The following is a 21,323-nucleotide window of genomic DNA, read 5'->3' as shown; positions in this document are numbered from 1 at the left end:
GTCTACAGACCATCATTCAGCCCCCAGAGATGGAGGCCAGTGGCCACCCAGCTATTATGTGGCCAAGGTGAAACCAGGACCCAACTGTCGGATTAGCCACTGTAGCTCCCGGCCTCAGAGCAGACTAATGTCCAGGTGGGCACCACTCACAGCATCTGCAGACACGGCTCCTTTGCTCCTCTATAACTTACTCCTGAAATGCACTAGATGGAGGCTCGAGAGAGCCAAGCCAGCCCTGATTGTTGCTAATCAGTGGTGTGACTGGCTAGCTGCTCTAAGCAAAGCTGGAAAACTTAAGTTCACTGAGATGACCTATGAATCCCTTCTGCAGCCACTCCAATCAGTTGAAATAAACTATTCTTCCGTGTTTCCCCTAATGAAAGTACTACAGATTTCAAGATATCATTTCAAACACACATTTCTTTTGAGAAAACTTAAATACCTTTTCCCTTATAATGTATATTTCTTTCCAATGCTTTCAAATAGCAATGACACTGCCAGCCGGGATTTCTCCTTCGTGGTAGGCCAGTTTTATCAAACACATGAGAAACATGCTGTCTTGAGTTTTTCTGTGAAATCTGAGTCTAAAGCTGGAGCAAGACTGGGAATACCCCCTGCATGTGTACACATCACTCAGTCATGGTCATCCTCTCTCCCGACATAATACATGCGGTTACTTTACATCACTGGCCTCCAGGCTTTCAAACTCCTAGGAGGCATTTGACATAAACCAGAGAAAATGCTATAGAACAAAATATTTAAGAATCTACACCCCAACTTAGTAAACACTGGATGTACAATCTTAAATATTTCCTCATAATTCTTTAACTGAATAAATGTAATTATAATACTGTATCTTACATATAATACTTACATATATACAATGTTATATATACTACATAAGATCATTATGTTAATTTAATTAAATAAAAGGAATGCAAAGATCAATGATCAGCTATTAAGAATAACAAGCTGAAAATCTCTCCATTTGGTTTTCAGAAGAAATTGAAAAAAATGATGATGATTGGTTAACAGATTTTAATCTTTCATTCTATAAATATGTGTATACTTCACATTAACTCCATACATAACAAATCTTCTCTTACTACAGGTGTGAAATATCTGAAATTCAAAGAAAATCAATTACATGTAAAATTCTGCCAGATCCTTTCCAACAAATTTAGCAGATCGAATCCTCCCAATACTTGTATACATTTCAATGGTAGCGTGGGACAGATCCTGTGGGAAAATAAAACAACACATAATGTTGTACTTTAATTTTAATGCTAGAGACATCCCACATTTATTAACCCAAAGCTGAAGCAAAAGTTATTAAATAATACTAATATTATTTTTATTTTGCATCTACTTTTGTATTGAGATTTTATATAATGTGATTTATTTATTATTATTTTTAAAAATATATTTTTATTGATTTCAGAGAGGAAGGGAGAGGGAGAAAGAGAAAGAAACATCAATGATGAGAGAGAATCACTGATTGGCTGTCTCTTACACGCCCCCTACTGGGGATGGAGCTGGCAACTAGGGCATGTGCCCTTGATTGGAATCGAACCTGGACCCTTCAGTCCGCTGGCCAACCTGCTCTATCCACTGAGCCAAACCAGCTAGGGCATATAATGTGATTTATACAAGATCATTAACTTGTACATAAAATTAAGCAGTATAATAAAAGAAATACAAACTCAGCAGGCATATAATATTTAGCTTGTCAAAGTACTTTCTGTATATGGGTAACATTTCTAGTGTTTTTTTCACTCTTTGGGTAACAGGGACAAACTATTAGAAGCCACTGTCTAATACTCTTGAGTTAACCATGACTCAGGTATGCAGTTGACTCACCCAGCTTCTACTTATACTGCTTTGTAAGGTTCCAAATTTAAATCCTTTAAAAACAAGCACAATAGCTCTGTTCAAGTCCAAATGATTCCTCTGTCCATGGAAAACCATTCACTATCCTCTTTTATATATTCTATTCTACTGAATTAGCAATGACATTTTAAACCAACTTATAAATATCTGAAAATAAGTTTATGCCTAAGTATGGCCCCATGAACAACAGCTATTCCAGGTTTTACCCACAACTCCCTAGGACACCAAAGAAACTGAAAAGGCCAACAAGAAGGAAGTCCCAAATTCCAGCTCATTCCCAATTCACAAGGTCACAGAGCAGCAAGTCTTCTAGAGCTGGGTTTTCTGCCACAGGTAGACAGGGAACAAGATATAAAATACTTACTAAGTAGTGTTTTTCAAAAGCTTCTACTGATGACAATGCTTCTTTGAGTTTCTTATAAGGACTCTGAGCTGTGTTGGCTTAAACAAAAAAGAAATAAGAGTCCTTATTCATCTTCGCTATTTAGGGACATATGAGTTTACATTGCCCCTTGCCTGCCGTAGGCAGATGACTTCATCTGACACTTGTAGAAACTACAAGCATAGCCGTGCAGACTGAAACTACATAATTACCTATATTCTTGTACAATTAATAAATGCATGAAACAGTCTAAACCCTTCATATAATTTTTTTTTATATGTTTTATTGATTTTCCACAGAGAGGAAGGGAGAGGGATAGAGAGTCAGAAACATCGATCAGCTGCCTCCTGCACACCCCCCATTGGGGATGTGCCCACAACCAAGGTACATGCCCTTGACCGGAATCGAACCTGGGACCCTTCAGTTCGCAGGCCGATGCTCTATCCACCGAGCCAAACCGGTTAGGGCCCCTTCATATAATTTTTAAAAAAATCTTTGAGATTAGAATTTTTTAAAGTACATATTACAAATCCTCCAATGAATTACCTACTGCCAAATGATCTGAGGTGGTCTCTGGGTGAGACGGTGCAATATTATACATTTTCCCTTGTAAATGTATTCAATTTAGTAGGAGTCCTTTCAGTTCTTGGATAACAGGGACGAAATATTACAAGTTTGTCCCTGTTATGCTAAATCATACTCATCACTATACTTGTACCCACAGGAACTAGTAATGCTCCTTTCGAAGTGCTTTTATTACCTAGGAGTAACTTACTGGCCATAAAAGCATTTGTCTGGCCATATTGTTAGAACACTAGATTATTTAGTAATTCCTAGGGAAATTGGTGCATTTAAATGTCACATGGGTTGTAAAGTCATAATCAGCTCATGTAAGCCTGTGAGAAGCTCACACACAGTTTTGAGAAATCTTCCAACAATTTCTTAAACAAGTTCTAACATTTCTTTATGTTATTAAAAGGTAAAATATCCTACATATATCTGGTCAGCTATTAATGAGTGCAATTTCCCAAATGGTAATTATATTGTTAAAATTTGAGTTACATGTGCCAAGTTACAACCTACATTTTATTATTTTCCACTGCGCTACGTGCACAAGTGCATCTCAGAAAGTACCTGTTTCAGGTCGCTCAGCTCCCAAACCTGCCAAGAGATCAACTGTCCTATTGAGGTCTTCTGAGTTAGGTCCTTTTTCTGACACAAGTCCACACAGGTAGCCCAAGGATTTTAGCTGTTGAGATAAACCCACAACTTCCAATTAGTTTGCCACAAGAGTCAGCAGAGAATTTATAAATTTAAATATAAAAATTAAAACTCAACTAAATTTTAGAAAAAAATCAGCTTTCCATCTAAATGATTCTTATCTGAATATAAAGATATACTTATTGGGATCATTTCACCCTCCTACCTTCAACACAGTAATTCTCAGAGTGGCTCTGAAGTTGGTAATTCTCAGCTTACGCCATGCACCTGTTACGCTCTCCCAAGTTTTCAAGGCCTCCCGTTCAATCTGCATCCCTGTAATCCCACTCCAGCAGGCCCTTGTGCTACACACACAGGACCACGCTGCATTTCTCACGTTTCACACTTCATCCTTCTTTGTAGACCCCCTGCCCCCCGAAATTGCTGGCAGAGAACCACACCTTCAGCACAAGCATAACAAGTGTTTAATCTGTGCTGAATAAAGTGGTATGAGTAGAAACCATTTAATCCAGATACGCCCTAAAGTAATTAGAACCCATGTAGTGACTGAGTGAACAACTCTTCTTCAAACAGCTTAGTCCATCCACCCCTGAGAGGCCTAGCTCACAGACAATGCCCACGTCTGCATTCAGGGGCATCTACCTTTTCTGTGGCATAGCTCCATAAACCCACAGTGTGGGCAATGTTCGAGTCTATCTGCGCCCGATCACAGCAGCCTTCTATCCTCTGCAACACCTCCAGACAGCTCAGAAACACCCAGCAGTCCAGCGCACCGGGCGGGACAGAGACCTGGGGGTACAAGAGAGGGCATGTGAGGAGGGCACATGAGGAGGGCACTCAGAGAAAGCACGCAAACCCACACGTTCTAGTCTGCCCCTTCAAGCAGCTACCCAATCTGTCACCTGCCAAACTACAGGAAAGAAAAAGGAGACAATAACAATAATTATATCAGTTCACGTCCAAAGAGAAAGAAGCGATCTATGTCCAAATACATGATTTGGTTCTATATTTCAGATGCTGATGAGTGATTTGGCAGGAATATACCTTTCACTCATTGAGTTTTTAAAGCTTATGAAGAAAAGAATCCTATAAGAAGGCCTGGTCATATCTGGGTTCGAAGAGCACATATTACAAAAAAAGGAAGCTAAGATCTCAGATGACCGCTGGGTCACATTTTAGAAAGGTCATATTCAATACTAGATATCTAAATATTAAGTAAATATTAGATGATATTTAGGAATTACTGTTAATTTTTTTAGGTGATCATGTTTCTAAAAAAGACCTCCTATTGATTAGATATATACTGAAATATTTATACACAAACAAGACATGATATCTAGGACTTGCCGAAAAAATAACTCAGGATAAAGTTGACAGGGACTTAGATGACATAAAAATTGACCACCCGCCCAGCTAGTGTGGCTCAGTGGTTGAACACTGACCCATGAACCAAGAGGTCACGGTTCGATTCCCGGTTAGGGCACATGCCTAGGTTGCTGGCTCAATCCCCAGTAGGTGGTGTGCAGGAGGCAACAATCCATGTTTTTCTCGTGGATGTTTCTATCTCTCTGCCTCTCTCTAAAATCAATAAAGACATATTAAAAAAAAAATTGACCACGTTCTGGTTGGGGACCGTTGTAGCTAGTGATGGGTATCTAGAAGTTCATTATATTATCCTCTCTACTTCTGTATATAGTTGAGCTGTTGCATTAAAAAAATAAAACAAATGTGATATTATGCAAAAATATTTTATGTATATGATCAACTCTAAAAGGTACTTTTTTCACGTTTTAGCATCTCTGAAATTGGAAAGTGTCTCACAACCAACGGCATCTTGACACTCACAGTTGGCAGTGCTGACTGCTTTCTTGGTGGCACTAAATTATGAGGTATCTCACAAATGGCACCCCAGTTCTAGTGAGATGGTCATTGGTACCATTCAAAATGGGAACCTAGCACTGACTGGGTGGCTCAATTGGTTGGATCATCATCTCACACACTAAAAGGTTGCAGGTTCAATTCCCAGTCAGAGAACATACCTAGGTTGTGGGTTCGATCCCCGGTTGGGGCATGTATGGGAGACAACCAACCAATGTTTCTCTCTCTCCCCCTTCCTGTCTCTCTCAAGTCAATGAAAAAAACATATCCTCGTGTGAGGATTAAAAAAAAGGGAACCTAGAAAGTAATGATCTGTCAGCTGAAGAGGGAAGGGCTGCACAATGCTGATGAAACTGACTTATGTAAGGGCTCTTTCAGCATACCCTGAGCACAAATAAAAGACGGAAGTAGAGAGGGCCACTAAACGTTCCTATCAAAACTAATTTGCCTAGTCTCTAAAAAATGAGATAAACCTCTTAGAGCCTTTGAAAAGAAAAATGAGCATAGAAAAAAATCACGTGATCAGAAGGTGCATTCATAAATTGGTACAACTTTCTCGCCCAGACAATGGACTATACCCAAGGGATGCACAGAAGAGCTGGTCGCAGGACGCAGCTCTGGGACAGAGCTCCTCCCTGCCCCGTCAAACCAGGGCAGGCTCCGAGTGGGTTGGCCTCACCTCACAGGGCCTCCTGGTTCCACAAGACACCACCACACGGGTACCCATCCTGTGGACAGTTCCTCAGGCACACACAGGTTATTTGCCAGGGAGGATGAAGGGCATGGACCCTGTAGTGCTCTAAGTGTCTTGTGACTTGGAGGGGTCTGAGGAAACCCAGGAGTCACAGCAGGGAGCTCTGAGAGGTGAACACTTGTACCAGCAGCCAGGGGCCGGCCAGTCTCCGAGACCAGGCTGCACCCACCCCTATGTGGCACGTGAGTGTGTGCAGAGGAAGAATCGAGAGTCACAGTAGGCCACTTTGTGAAAAGGTTACAGCATAGATTTTTTTTTTTTGGCTTATTTATTTTCTGCAAAGAGCAAGTACCACTTGTAAATCTGAACAACAGTGTGTACAAAATAACACCGTCAGTTAGCAGCAGCTTTTCTAATGGCCGAAGCTGAAGCCTCAACTTCCAACCTGGAGGAAGTCAAACCCAGCAGATGGACAGCTCGTTGACACAAACACAACGCCTTGAGGTGCTCTGTCCTACTGTCCAGACGCAGCGCTGGTTTTACCAACTGGAACCTGAAGCCTCCAGCCAGTCCTGCCCAGTGGGAAGTCCCACACACCCCGTGCTCCTGCACCAAGGCTGCTCAGGAACTGCAGAGCGCTCATTGGCCCTATTTCCAGAGACTTTCACAGCCTCCTACATTTCCTATGATACCCCAGTTTAAATGTAAGTTTTCACTGAAAGACATCGGAACATAAATTGGTATGCCACATGGCATCTTACGACACCTGTGATCTGCAGCTTCTCGGTGCCATCTACCTCTTACATTGCCACTCATTTGTGTGCGTCCATCTGGGCCCCCAACCAGACCCCAACTAAACACCCCAAAGTGACCAATGAGACAGTTTCTTCTCCATACATTTCAAAGGCCGGGCAGAGATGGGCTCCACAGCAGCCAGAACTTCAGTCATGGGTCACCTAAGACTTTTGGAAAGTTTAGTGAAACTTACTTATTTAAAATATGATTGTAATACCTTCCCCATTACTTAAAAAATAAGTTACAAAATACATACAGCAAGGTATGTAAAGGGCACAAATCCTAAGTTTAGAGCTCAAGGACACATCTGTCACTACCACTCAAATCATTATCCTGGAAGGTTCCCTCCAGCCCCCTTTCCCAGTCGATACCCACTCCCCTGTTCAGACTCTGTCACCAGTAATGCCTTCTGCCTGACTGTTGAACTTCACATCAACCGAGTCACACAGCACGAGCTCTTCTGCACGTGGCATCTTTCGCTCAATATAGTGTCCGCACAGCTCAGCTTTTCAGGGCCTACGGGCAGCAGGTTGTGCTTCACTGCGGGGTGTCAGGCCTTTCTCCGGTATGCCAGTTCCTTCATCCATCCTCCCGCTGACCGGCATTTCGGTTGCTTTGAGGGTTTGGCTCCTACAGATAAAACTATTTGCAATGCTTTCCTCACTCTGGAGGAGGGAGCCTTCTCAGACCTAGAAGATCCCTGTCCCAGTGCTCAGCTACTCACAGAGGAGGCAGGCGATCCTGGCATTGGGGCCCTCATGAAACCTTGTGGCCCACGGAGCCCCTACCTCCTGTAACAGCTGCACACAGCAGTGAGGCAGCCCAAGAGCATGGCCTCCTGGTCAGGTTTCCATAGTCTCCCAGTCCAGACACAGTCTACTAACCAAAGGTGACTGATCGTAAGCCGTGTTGCCTAGGAACATAGGTGCACCAACTTTATTCCCAGGAAGTTAACAACAGCCAGAGCCCCTGCTAGGTCACCAGCTGCTCTGCACAGGGCCATCCTGTTTTCTGGTTGGGCCCATTTTTCTTGGATGCCTAGGAATGGGAGTGCTGAGTCACAAGGCAGGCATGTTTAAGCTTTAGCAGACACTGCCAAAGAGTTTCCCAAGTGCTGTACCAGTTTACACTCATACCATCACACTCATGTTCCAATTTTTCTGTATCCTCACTAAAATTTGGTACTGTCAATCTTTTTAAAATGTTACTTTATCCGTTACAGTAGAGTTTGAGAATTTTTTCAAAGTCCCATAAACTGGAAACAGTGGTTGTTCAGCAGCCATGGTAACAAGTAATCACTAGAACAGTGATGGGCAACCTTTTGAGCTTGGTGTGTCAAACTTCGCCAAAAAACTGAGCATACCTCGGGTAGTGTGTCACTTTGAGGAAAAAACATTATTTCACAAATGTTTCATCCTCAGGAGCAGCAAATGTTTCATCCTCAGCATACGGCCGCCTCAGTGGCCGCGTGTCATCAGAAATGGCTACGCGTGTCATAGGTTCGCCATCACTGCACTAGAACAAGCTTAAACCTATTTAAATTACTGCAAGCCCACCTCGGGAGCAAGTCCAGGAGTGGTAGAGGTGTAAGACAAATGCACTCAACAAACACACCAGGAGTGCCAAGGGACCTGCATCTTTCCCAAGAACCACACGTCTGTAGGTGGTGGCAGCTGAGTCCCTCTGAGAGCGGCCAACCCAGAACCCCACACTCCCAACCTGACAGAGAGCGAGGCTCTGCTCCACTCAGATTCACTCAGAGGGCTGGGCCCTGGGCTCTGTAGTCTCACTTGGAATGGGGCAGCAGGCTGAGACTCTTGACAATTCATGTTCCCTAACAAGTAGGATGCTGAGCACTCTTCCAGACTGGGCCATTCGGATAACCTCTTTTGTGAACAACAGACTTATTAAACTAATTTCTTAATCTGTGTTCTTTAGTTTTCTTAAAGCCCCCCTCCTCTCCCAGCACCAGTATCATCAGTAACCACAAGAGCTGTTTTTCCTCTTTCAAAGCCTAAAATTAAAGGTGTTCTTTTTATTCTTTTTCTATTAAACCTGTATTTATATACATACTAGGAGCCCATTGCACGAAGTTTCATGCAATAGACTTTTCCTTCACCTGGCTGCCAGCACCAGTTATCCGCCAGCAGCAGTTTTCCTCTGGCCACCCGCCGATCAGAGCGCCTCCCACCAGCACGATCAGCTACCCCGAGAGGAACTCCGATCGGGAGGCGCTCCGATCGGCTGGTGGCCAGAGGAAAACTGCTGCTGGTGGAAAACTGGTGCCGGCAGCCACACAATCGGCCACCCCGAGTTCCGCCACAAGCGTCTTCCGCAGCGCCGGCTGCTTAGGCCGTTTAAGCGGGCGGGAGGAGCAGGGGTCGGGGACTCACGAGTCCCCGCCCCCCACTCCTACCGCCAGCCAATCGGCCACCCTGAGTCCCGCCCCCCACGCCTCCAGCCAGCCCAATCGTGGGCGTAGCGGAGTGATGGTAATTTGCATATTACCATTTTATTAGGCATGATGATGATATATAACCCAAATACTGAAAAACAGTGTCCTAAGTAAACCCCAACATCCCCCCTGCCCCATTTGAGCTCCCTGCCAGTCACCATCACCTTCACAAACCCAACATGGCCAACCAACCCTCATGACAGACTGTTCTTGGTTAATCTTGAACATTGGAGACAAGGAACCAAATACACATTCTTGTGTCTGACTTCTTTAGCTCCACTTTATGTGGGTGATGTCTGCCCGTTACAAGTTCGTCCATTTGCACTGCTGGATGCCTTCCATGGCCTGAACATATCGCAGTGGCTATATCCCTTGGACGTCATGGACATTTGGGTTATTTCCATTTTCTAGCAATTAAATAATGCTGCCACGAGCATTTTGCATGTGCCTTTGGGTACACACATGTATGTGTTTCTGTACACCAGGGTATGTGTGTGTGTAGCTCCAGGAGATGGTGCCAAACAACTTTCCAAAGTAGTGGCACCAATCACACTCCTCCTCATGAACGTGGTCAGTTCCTGCCCTCTGGCTGGCACCTGTCAAGTCTGTCCATTTTAGCCAGGATGTCCTAGGGGGTAGGGGATGGTTTTGGCTTTTGTTTGCATTTCACTGTGATTGATTCATGTGCTTATTCACCATTTGGATATCTTCTTTTGCCTATTTTTCTACTGATTTGTCAGTGTTTTTTACAAGATTTGTGGGAGCTCTCTGTGAATTCTGGGTAAGGGTCCTTCCTAACCACACATTCTGTAAACACTCCTCCACTCTGTGCTTGCCCTTCACTCACTCAGTGGTACCTACTGATGAAGAGCTCTGATTTCCATGCAGTCCTGTGTGTCACTCTCTTCCTTTAGAGTTAGTGTCTTTTGGTCCTATTTAAGAAACATTTGCTAATATGAAAATTGTCCCCTGACCGGGAGTTCAACCAGGGGGCGGGGCCGGCCTGCCAACTGCCTGCAGCCCCTCCCCCCGCTGGCCAGATTGACCCAACTGGCCCCTACCCGTGCACGAGTGGGTGCACTGGCCTCTGGTGTAAGAGACAACAATCCTCCCCCTGCAGAAAGAATCTGAGAAGAGAGAGTAATTCCGTGCTTCCAGGGTCGCATGACCTCTACAGTCTTAGGAGAAAGCTGACACGTCAGTGTACAGGGAACACCATCTCTTGAAAGAAACATTCAAGAAGACAGGGATAAGGAGGGCCATGCTAAGCCCTGACTTGGAAGAGGGGTGGTGATGTGCCAGCCCGTGCCACGCTCCCTGTACACGTGGTACCTCATGGGTCCTCACAACCCAATGGCAGCCACGGTCTGCCTCCGTCTCGGGGAGGAAGAGTGACCTTGAAGCCAAGTACCTGCGTCAGGTCCCAGCGGGAAGGGTGCAGGGCATGCAAATGCAGATGCTGGCACCCGCCCGTGTCCTCAAGCCTCACCAGGGACACCGACGACACTGCCATCAACCTGCTGGCACAGACAGGAAAGCGCTTCTGCAGTGAAAGCAGCTCCCCGGGGAGCCCTGCAAGTGGACGGCAGTCAGGTCCGTGGGGTTCAGGTCACTGTGTGCGCAGAGCAGGCAAGCGCCCAGCGAGGAAGGTGCAAGTCACCCCGGGGAGCCCCAGGAAATGTCACGGGCACGGTGGACTCCAAGGACTGGGCACCTCGTGCATGCACGGAGGTCCTGAGGAATCCGAGCGACGGCGCAGTCACACGACAGCTGCTGGCGTGTGTGGTGTGAGAGCAGGAACAGCTGGGACCTGAGGAAGGAGAGAGACGGAGAGCAAACAGCAGGTGGCGTGTCCTCACCGTGCGGTCCCATTTGGCCTGGGTCCACTCCGCAAGAGGGACAGTGAAGAACAAGAAACGCGCAAAGAGCACAATAAATTTGATTAAAAGTGGGGACAGCCTCCACTCGGGGAAATACCACGATGACAATGACCATTTTCATCCAAAGAAGAAAGGAACCAGGGGTAAAGCACCCCAGTGCATGCGGATCCTGACAACAGCACAGGGTGCACTGCCCAGCAGAGGAGGAGCCTGAGAGCTCGGTTACATCGGCCGACGCGCTGACCTCCACACACTCTGCCAAGGCACTCAGGGGCCATGCCACTGTGCCTCGCACGTCTCTTCCCAGGGCAATAACTGGCCTGTTCCATTCCTCCCCACAACAGCCAGAGGCCTGACAGGGCTCAGAAGACGGCTAAGGTGAGCAAGCCTGTTCTGCACTGGGAAAGCTGACAGGAGGCGAGTATGCCGTGGTGCAGCCCACCTGCGCGTCGGGACACACCGGAATGGTAAGGGATCCGTGCCGGGACAAAGACACCAGTGCGCGATGACACATCCTGTTCTGAGCTGGATGTCCCCGGCCACACTCCCCCCTGCTGTCGTGTGTGATGCATCAGGGGGCTCCCTCACCTTCCTGCTTTAGAAGGCCTGGAGGAGACAGGAGGGCAAGAGAAGAAGGAAGTGGTTGCACTGCCGGCTCCCTCCCCAGGGCCAGCGGCCCCACCAGAGGACTGGCCCTCAGGCCATCTGTCCCGCTGGCTCTGGCAATGCCTCCCCTCCTCTCTGCAGGTTGGCAGCCATGCTACGACTGGTCAACTTTCTAAGGTAAGAGAAAGAATTTGAGAATGGTTAAATCCCTGAGTTTGTGACAAGCTGGGCACTATGCTAAAGGGGGGCTCCGCACCACTCTGTGGTTTCCCATGCCTGCCCCAAGCCATACAGCACTGCCTGATCACCTGTCCCGGGGCTGTTCCATATGAAGTGCCCGTGGGACGTGCCTGGACTCTAATATAATCCCCTCCCCCTCCCCCAGTAAACTAATAAGACGAAAGTCTAAACCAGGTAAACTCTAGGCACACATGAGCACAGACAGCCTGTCTCATTAGTGAATGGTCACTCACAGTCCCCACCCCCAGGTCTATACAGCAAGATCGAAGTAGCCAGAGCAGGTGACCTAAAGCTACTCGGTTATAGGGAGCCAAAGAATGCCATTTCAAGGTGGAAAATGTTATTTTTCCTCATTTGCTTGATTAGATGTCTGAGGACAGAAAATAACTTGATAAGATTCTTAAATTCTCAAGTTTGTGACAGCTGGGCTAGGCATTTCTCCTTTAGAAATGAACTAAAATAATTTTTCTTCATTTGGATTTTAAAAGTTTAAATCGCTTGAGATTATTTCAAACTAAGTGTTGAGCCTGTGTTTAGTATTCTAGGGCACACAAAATAAAAGTTCCTGTATTAGGAAAGCTACCCCCTGCCCACGGCTTACCTAACACAGGAATATTACACTCTTAGACCTTTCATAACTGTGCCCCTTGGCGTGCTGGTGTGGACCAGGACAGAAGGGCCACTAACCTGGCTTGGATGATCTGATTCTGTGACTACTTATGTTTCTGGTAAGTCACCTAACCACTTCTAGACCCACTTTCTTCATGTGTGAAGTGGAATTAGACCACTCACTTAGTTCATCATCGAGGAATGGGGGTCGGGTATCTATGAATCCTCTGAAACAATATAGAACACTGTGTATGTGCATATGTGCATTTTCCCGGGCAAAGAGGCTGCTGAAATTAAATGGCAGGAACCCATTTAACTAGGTTTCCTCACAATAATGTTTATGATTCTACAGGCAGAAAGAGTTCAGGCGCCCTGGGTGAATTCATCTTTAAAGGCAATATTTCACTATAGATCAAATCAACAACATTTAGCCTAAGTGGTTTCTTTCACACACATATGTACACACGTATTCATAATGTACTTTCCATTAAGCTTTGTGCTACTAATTAACGTGGCACAGCTGGCTGTGTGTCACACTGTTACCTGCATGTTCACTTACAAAACGAAGACAGTTCTGAAATAAAACAAATATCTACCTGCAAACCTAATCCTACATGTCCATCAGGAGGGTACCTTTATCATGAAGACCTGCTCCCAGAGAATAAGCCAAAGGCCACTTTCAAAATTATATTAAGAAACTAATCCAAAAGGCTTGCTTTGTGCCAACATGAACTCCACCACATTGGGAGCAGAAATTATATTTTCCAGCAATTAATTAATCAATGCAAAGAGTAACTATACAGATTATATAAAAGAAATTAAGGACATTCAGAAAAGAAAACTCTTTCCTAAGCACAAATAGTTCAATGTCTGGGATTTCTGTGTGAACAGTCAAGAAAAGGGTAAATTGGGAAAACAGACGACTCACTTCCAAGAGCTTCAGCTCCTGCACACAGCTGTGCAGCAGCTCTAGGGCGCGCTGAGCCACCTCCCACGGCCTCTGCAGGAAGAGGAGCAGGGTGCACTGGCGAGCAAACAGGTAACTGCGCAGATCTAATAGGGTAGCTTCTTGCCTCTGTATCAATTCACGCTTCTCCATATCTATGGGCTTTCGGAGGGTCAATCCATTCCAGCTCTTCACCGGCTGGCAGAAAAAAGTCAGCCAGTTGGCACCATCTAAACAAACACACATCATGAAAGCTGACTACAGATCCCTTCACCTCACTGAGATGCTGGAGGGACTGTGGGACCTCAGGTACCGGCGGGCAGCTCACCACCCGGTTACTCCCTAAGTACCGGCCCGCCCCTTCCGGTTGGCATGGAACCAGTCTTGGGATGCGGGGATGGGGTCCTTACAAGCACCTTACTCAGGACTTGTCACTTGACAGTGAGCATAGGGTAACATGGCCTAGGCACAGGCTCCGTCGTACCATGCCACAAGGTGGTGACAGGTGGGGACGCAGTCAGACTGTGGCTGAGGGGTGAGGGAGCCGCGGGCCCTGTGGTCAGTCAGCTCTGAGGGAAGGCGCAAGGCCTGGGCTGGAGCGGGTCTCCTGGGGCTGGAGGGCAGCCTTCTCACGGGGCCACACAGGTCTTTTTGTCTTCCTTGTCTCCACTCTTTTCCTTACTCAACTGTCTCTAACTCAGCCGTGCCGACTACCTGAGTCCTGCTCCTAGAGAAAAGGATGGTAAGCAAAGGAAGATGGAGTACAGGAAGCAGAAAGAAAAATCCTTGCTTGTAAAAAATTTCCAACAATGCTCTCAATTTAAACTTATATCCCCAAGACTCAAATATGACCTTAAAATAAACATAAGAAACTATAATAACAAGTCATTCAAACTCTACTAAAAAATCTTAATCTATTTTTCTCACTCCAAAAGAGAGGTGTTAGAACCATTCTGTTCTACGTTCATGTCAGGAAGCAACTTGATAATGGGCATCTGACACTACTGAGTATCTGTAGTGCCAACTGCAACCCACAGCATCCTTTGCTGACTACACTTACACTCAGAGCTGTCAGAGTGCACACTAAGTGTGGTGTCTAGTCAGACCCTTGGAGTCCCAACACCAGCAAGTCCTTCTGCCGGTCCTCACCGCCAGGATTCTCCTGGCTCACACCCACCTTCCCTTCGGGCTTTGTGTGAAGGCCACCTGCTCAGAGCCTTCCTAGACTGTTTAGCCTAAAACTGAACAGCACTCACCGCCACCTTATCCCCTCCCTGTGTCCTTTCTGCAGCCTGCACTTATTCCTGCCAGCCTGTAAGTTAAATATTTCTCTTCCTGTGCCTGATTTCGTTCTGGTCCCTGCTTCAGTGAGAATAGTGCCTGGTACAGAGTGGATGCTCAACAAGTGTCTATGAAATGAAGGAACAAAAATGAACAATCGTATCAGTCAGCTGCAGAACTTGGACCAGTTTTACTATTGGATTTTAAATGGCCCCAAGTTTATTTTAAAACTGAGAGAACAAAGAAATTATATAAAATATAATGTAAGAAATAGGTAAGATATTTAAAAGATATACATGTATAATATATGTAAAATATAAAAATGTCATTTTATCTCTTCTAAACTTTTTTATTAATTAGTAAATACTTTGCTTTGGTTGTATGTTTACATTGTGTCTTGGCAAAATAAGAGATCCAAAGCTGAACTTGATAAAAACTGGCTGGGAGTGGGGGTCACCAGTGACAGTGCATCATCCTTTTCAGAGCTAAGGTGATGCATGGCTCTAGTGGACTGCCCCGGGACCGCTCATCCCAAGTTTTCTAGCAGACCCTATGGGTCCCCGAAATCACTCCTTTCATTGGACATCGTAACAAGAGTTCTCTCTGAAAAAACAAAAAAAAAACACCCCACCACCCAACAAAGATGTCTATTACAACCCAGCTTGTGATGGCAAGAGCAGAAAACACCCAAATGTCCAGCACCAAGGGATGGCTGAATAAACTAACAAATCCACGCTATGAAGCACCACGCAACTATGAACGAAAATAACTTAGAATTTCAGCTGTTACCTTGGAGAAATGCCTGCGATGGGCTGTTAATAAGAACAAGCTACAGACAAATATCTACATATTTCATGCTATTTCCATCTAAATAAATTATCAACCAAAAAAATTGTGAGGACAATCATAAACTTCATAAATGGTTTGACAGTGCTACTTTTATACTTTTGAAAGAATTTAAGACATTACTGAAAGTTTAGAGGAAAAATGAAGACCTATCACAATGGTGTCATATAAAACTCACTGCAACGAGCATTCAAATAGCACAAAGGTGACCTCTCAACAGAAGCAAAGATCCCACCCTTATGCTAGCAAGGAGGCACAGAATCAGAAGTATCACTAGCCAGCTGTCAGTTGTAAAATTGACACTTTATACCTGAAAAACAACTTCTTAAATGCTTTGGTTACTTAGGAGTCTTCTAAAAGTGAAAGTGACTAATTCTTAATTCTCATTTCATTCCTACTGAAACCATGAGAATATATCCATATAATTTACTTTAAAACAATAATACAGATGCTCTAATCATTTTGTGAATGAATGGCAGCTTCCAGACAACTTAAAAGTGGGGAAACTGTTGAGAAGAGGATCTGCATCTAAAGCGTCACCACTCACCGCCAGCACCGAAGTTGACCACATACTGAGAAAACAGGGCGTCCAGCTCGTCGTACTGCACCAGGGCATCTTCAAACTGCTGCAGCATCTCAAACACAAAGGCAAGTTCCTCCTGTTTACCCCAAGTTTTAAAAAAGCAAAAGCCTAAATCAGTATTTTGAAACACTATGTAGCTATTGAAGATTGTAACAGAGGGAAGCATGCAGCGTTATGAACAATGCTTGTACTAAGCTAAGTAAAAACCAGTTTAATGACATGTCAATGACATTTATGCAGGCACAGAGAGGAGACTGGAATGAAATCAGGGCCAAGGTGAGTTCTGACTCTCCATGACTTATCAGCAGCACAGAACACCACAGTCAACTCTTGTCCTGGACATTCCCCTTGCCATCATTCCAGATACAAGTTTTCACTGGAATCTTCCACATGGAAGAGTGCACACTAAGTGCACACTATGGACCTTCTTCTCCATATACTCATTTAACCAGCTATTTATTTACACTGAGTGGCCAGATTATTATGATCTCTGAATGCATAATAATCTGGCCACTCAGAGCGTGTGTGTGTGTGTGTGTGTGTGTGTGTATACACATACACACACACTAGAGGCCCAGTGCACGAAATTCGTGCACGGGGGGGGGGGGGCGGGGGTCCCCTCAGCCCAGCCTGCACCCTCTCCAATCTGGGACCCGAGGGATGTCCAACCGGGAACGGGCAGTTGGACATCCCTCTCACAATCCAGGACTGCTGGCTCCCAACTGCTCGCCTGCCTGCCTTCTGATTGCTCCTAACCGCTTCTGCCTGCCAGCCTAATCACCTCCTAACCACTCCCCTGCCAGCCTGATTGATGCCTAACTGCTCCCCTGCCAGCCTGATTGCTCCTAACTGCCCTCCCCTGCAGGCCTGGTCACCCTTAACTGCCCTCCCCTGCAGGCCTGGTCCCCCGCAACTGCCCTTCCCTGCAGGCCCGGTCGCCCCCAACTTCCCTCCCCTGCTGGCCTGATCCCTCCCAACTGCCCTCCCCTGCTGGCCATCTTTTGGCGGCCATCTTGTGTCCACATGGGGGCAGCCATGTTTGACCACACGGGGGCAGCCATCTTGTATGTTGGAGTGATGGTCAATTTGCATATTACTCTTTCATTAGATAGGAAATATATATGGGGTCCGGCCAGCCTGGCCAGGGGGAGGGGTCATGGGTGGTTGGCCGGCCTGCCTGCTGGTCGAACTCCTGGTCAAAGGGACAATTTGCATATTAGCCTTTTATTATATAGGATATACACTGAGTGGCCAGATTATTATGCGTTCAAAGATCATAATAATCTGGCCACTCAGTGCATATCTATGCAGCCTCATGGGTATGAACTTCATTGCATGGGTTACAATCCAACCTGTCATTATTTATCTGGCACAAACGGTTCGGCTTATGTTCTTCTGGTGGACCTCCACCTTTCTTGTGCACTTCCTTACTTGCTGGATCTACAGATATTCCGGGTCCCTGCCCCAACCCTGGAATCAACCACTTCTACAAGGAGCTCCAGCACCTTTTAGTGGAAAATGGAATTTAGAAACCAAGATCTAACACTAGGTGTGCTTATTGCTACTGAGGTGTCATCTTTCCTAGGCCCTGTCAGAAGGCAGAGCAAGTATGTATGTGTACTAAACAACACATACACATATATGTCTGAATCAACCCATCAATCTACCCACCCACCCACCATACTATGGGTTCACATTGATACCTCAGATTCCAATCCAACACCACTGGGTTCAAGGACAAGGCCATTTCATAAAAGGCTAAATGTCAAACTCTGAAGCTCCAGGGAGCTGCTGATATAATTACTCAGGATACCATTTCTGGACAGATACATCTGTTAGCTACTATATTGTCTCTTTGTTTAAAAAACAATGCCAATAAGACTTACCCCAAGAGAGCTGCTTTATTTAGAAGGGAGGGAGGGAGGAAAGGAAAGGAGGTAGGGAACAGGGAGAGAAGGAAATTGTCCAGTTCTACCATTAGTCAAATACCTGAACCATGAAATATTCACAAAAGCTCCAGCCTGGCTCAGTCCTCTTCTCCCTCAAGGTTCTCATGTCATCCTCAAACTTGCCTAGGTTTTTGGTAAAAGACATAAGAAGCAATGTCCTGAGTTTGGTCAGGAAGGCATTCCAGGATTCCTGAGTTCGAGAAGAGTCCTTCAAGGGGTCATTGAGCACAACACACCTGCAGAGACATGAACGGACTATCTGGAAAATACTCTCCAAGCACAGCATCACTGCTCCATTTTTCCTTCCAATGAGTTCCTTCCTCCCCTTCCTTTCTTCCCTCCCTCCCTCCTTCCTTTCTTCCTTCTTGGACTGGTGAGTCAGTCCCCGCAACAGAGTAACTACCAAGGCTTCGGCAGTCCCAGTTACAGTTTGTGAAGGACATGAAGTCAGCATTTTATAACTTCTGTTTTTAAGGAATCCTGCACACAAGAATATCAAGACTCCTTGAAGCCCTTGCTATGCTGACGTCCATTATTATCAATAATGAGGGCCTACCATGTGGCCTCCCCCAGGGTCACTGGGCCAGAGGGCCTCTCCACTGGGGGTTACTGTGTACAGGTTTCACCTGCCAGACCAGCAACTCCACCAGGAGGGACCTGGTTCTGTTTTCAGCACCCCCATCACATGCTCAAGGGTCAGGCACACCACAGTCACGCAGAGTAAACATTTATCACTACCCGAAGCCAATAATCTGTATCATCCCAGTATCAGCCCAATGAGGTAAAATTAAAGATACTTACCTGTCACTCTGTTTATTACAAAAATCATTTCTTATTTTGTCCACAATAGAAGTTCGAGGAAGGATGTTGGTTTTGTTTTTTTTCTTGGCATCATTTTCAACTACCACTATTAACCAGTCCACAGAGCTATGAGCTTTCAGAACATTCTGCCACTTGGTCAGGTCATCTTTTACTGTTGCTTTATACACTTCAGTATCCTAAAAATAAATACGTCACTGTGAAAGCAAGTTAATCCATCCCTTTCATTTACATGGCAAAATGTGTCTAATAGCAGGGCATACAGCAGCCACAGCACTTTCCAGTCCCGGGATGGGGACGCTCCAGGAGACGCCCAGTACCGAGCCATCCCTGCAGGTCTCTGGGCAGGCTCAGCATGTAGCCTTTGAGTTATCCCCAAATACTTGGGAGCCTGAGGGAAGATCTTCCAATGCCACAGAGGAAGAGACTGTAAGTCAGACAGCTCGGGAAGTTGCCCACAGTGAAAGTCAGCTAGGTAAGTTGGGACTTCAAAACCCAGGACTGCATGGCCAAAGGCCCTGTGCCCAAGCACTGCAGGAATCCCATCCACACACGTGCCTGGATGGGGGAGGCAAGAGGCTCATCCCGCTGCAGGCTGCCTGCCATCAGTGTAGGCCCTTTAGAAAATGCAATTTAAGGGGGGAAAACATACCTCATTCATAATGTCCACAAAAATCATATCCAACAATAAAAATACAAGACTTTTGTGAAAAACATTGTAACACATTATTAAAGGATATAAAAAAGGTAGAAAGAAGGCAAAAACAAACCATGTTCCCAGACCAAAAGATTCATAATTATTAATTCCTCTCAAATTAATCTATAACTTATTCAAGGCAATCACAATCAAACCCTCTCCAGTCTTTCCTTTTTTCTTTTCAGTGACCTGCTGTTCCAGTGGCCTGTTGCTTTGTAACAAACCATACAATATGCAATGGTCCAGAACATATATTCTGCTCATGAACGCACAACCTAGAGACTCAGTGGACAGCTCATCTGCACCTCCTGGTGTCAGCTGTGGGGTTTGAAGGCTGGAGCTTGTAGGCCAGGACCTGCTGGGACTAGGGCTGCACCTCCACATGCCTGCCCATAGAAGCACTTGACTTCCTCACAGAATGGTGGCTGGGCTCTAAGAGAAAGCATCCTAAGAGGACCTGGCAGAAGGTATATTACCTTTTATGACTTGAAAAAATCAACAACCTTCGTATACACAAAAAACTGGAATATATAATGGGAGAGAAAACCCCATTTACAATAGCAACAAAAAAGTAAAATACTTAGAAACAAAGTTAACAAAAAACGTTGACGCTGAAACTGGTTTGGCTCAGTGGATAGAGCATCAGCCTGTGGACTGAAGGGTCCCAGGTTCGATTCCGGTCAAGGGCATGTACCTTGGTTGCTGGCACATCCCCGGTAGGGGGTGTGCAGGAGGCAGCTGATCGATGTCTCTCTCTCATCGATGTTTCTAACTCTCTATCCCTCTCCCTTCCTCTCTGTAAAAAATCAATAAAATATATATTTTTAAAAAAATGTTGAAAATCTATGAAGAAGTAGAAAACACTCTGAAAGGCACAGAAGTAGACCTGCACACATGGAAAGACATCCCTTGCTTTGGGTTAGAACAGCTCAACATCATCAAGATGTTAGATCTGCATGTGGTTATTTATAAACTTCATATGATCCCAATAAAAATACCAAGAAGCTGTCGTCTGGAGCTAAGGAACTTGATACTAACGTTCACCTGGAAAATCAAGCAGGCAAGAGCAACCAGGAACACACGTTAAGGACGAACCTCCAGGGGGACTAGCCCAAGCGGATAGGAACGACATGTTCCATCAGTCTAGGAAAGTGCAAACTGCCAAGTGCTGAACTCTTCTTAGAAGATGTGTTTCTAACCATAGTGTAGTGTTCATAGCAGCCGTGAAACTATGTTATGCATATTGTAGGACTGAACCCAGAGCCGATGTGTTCATGGTGTCGAGAACCAAGGTGAATATAAACATGAATGGGTAAGGCCAGAAAGAGCCCTGCGGGGTCAGGCTAAAATATGAGGCATCAGTATCAACTCTAGGCTCGAGAGAAATGTCCTTTCTTAACAATGTCTACAAAAAGGGCATAAAGCAGGGGCACGCCACAGTGGCAAAGGGAGAAATGGCTGATTCCAGGACAACGTAGCAAAAGTACAAGAACCTAGAACATCTTATCGTCCCAGAAAGTTAGAAAATGTTCAAAAGGACATAGAAGCCATT

The 21,323-nt window shown here is 45.5% G+C and overlaps 1 protein-coding gene across 1 annotated transcript in view; it reads right to left on the bottom strand.

The window, feature by feature from the left end:
* TRAPPC10 (trafficking protein particle complex subunit 10) overlaps nt 1-21,323 on the bottom strand; it is a 73,888-nt gene that overhangs the window by 26,368 nt on the left and 26,197 nt on the right. Inside the window, exons 4-11 of the mRNA XM_079767100.1 lie at nt 19,057-19,253; nt 18,296-18,491; nt 16,271-16,382; nt 13,579-13,826; nt 4,136-4,282; nt 3,407-3,521; nt 2,255-2,331; nt 1,148-1,239 (exon numbers count right to left, since the gene is read on the bottom strand). Coding sequence (XP_079623226.1) covers nt 1,148-1,239; nt 2,255-2,331; nt 3,407-3,521; nt 4,136-4,282; nt 13,579-13,826; nt 16,271-16,382; nt 18,296-18,491; nt 19,057-19,253 — 1,184 coding nt within the window. The remainder of the gene's footprint in view (nt 1-1,147; nt 1,240-2,254; nt 2,332-3,406; nt 3,522-4,135; nt 4,283-13,578; nt 13,827-16,270; nt 16,383-18,295; nt 18,492-19,056; nt 19,254-21,323) is intronic.

The sequence above is a fragment of the Cnephaeus nilssonii genome (genome assembly GCF_951640355.1).
Source record: "Cnephaeus nilssonii genome assembly, chromosome: 3".
NCBI lineage: Eukaryota > Metazoa > Chordata > Mammalia > Chiroptera > Vespertilionidae > Cnephaeus > Cnephaeus nilssonii.
The sequence above is the reverse complement of the archived record's forward strand: the minus strand, read 5'-3'. Positions and strand labels throughout refer to the sequence as shown.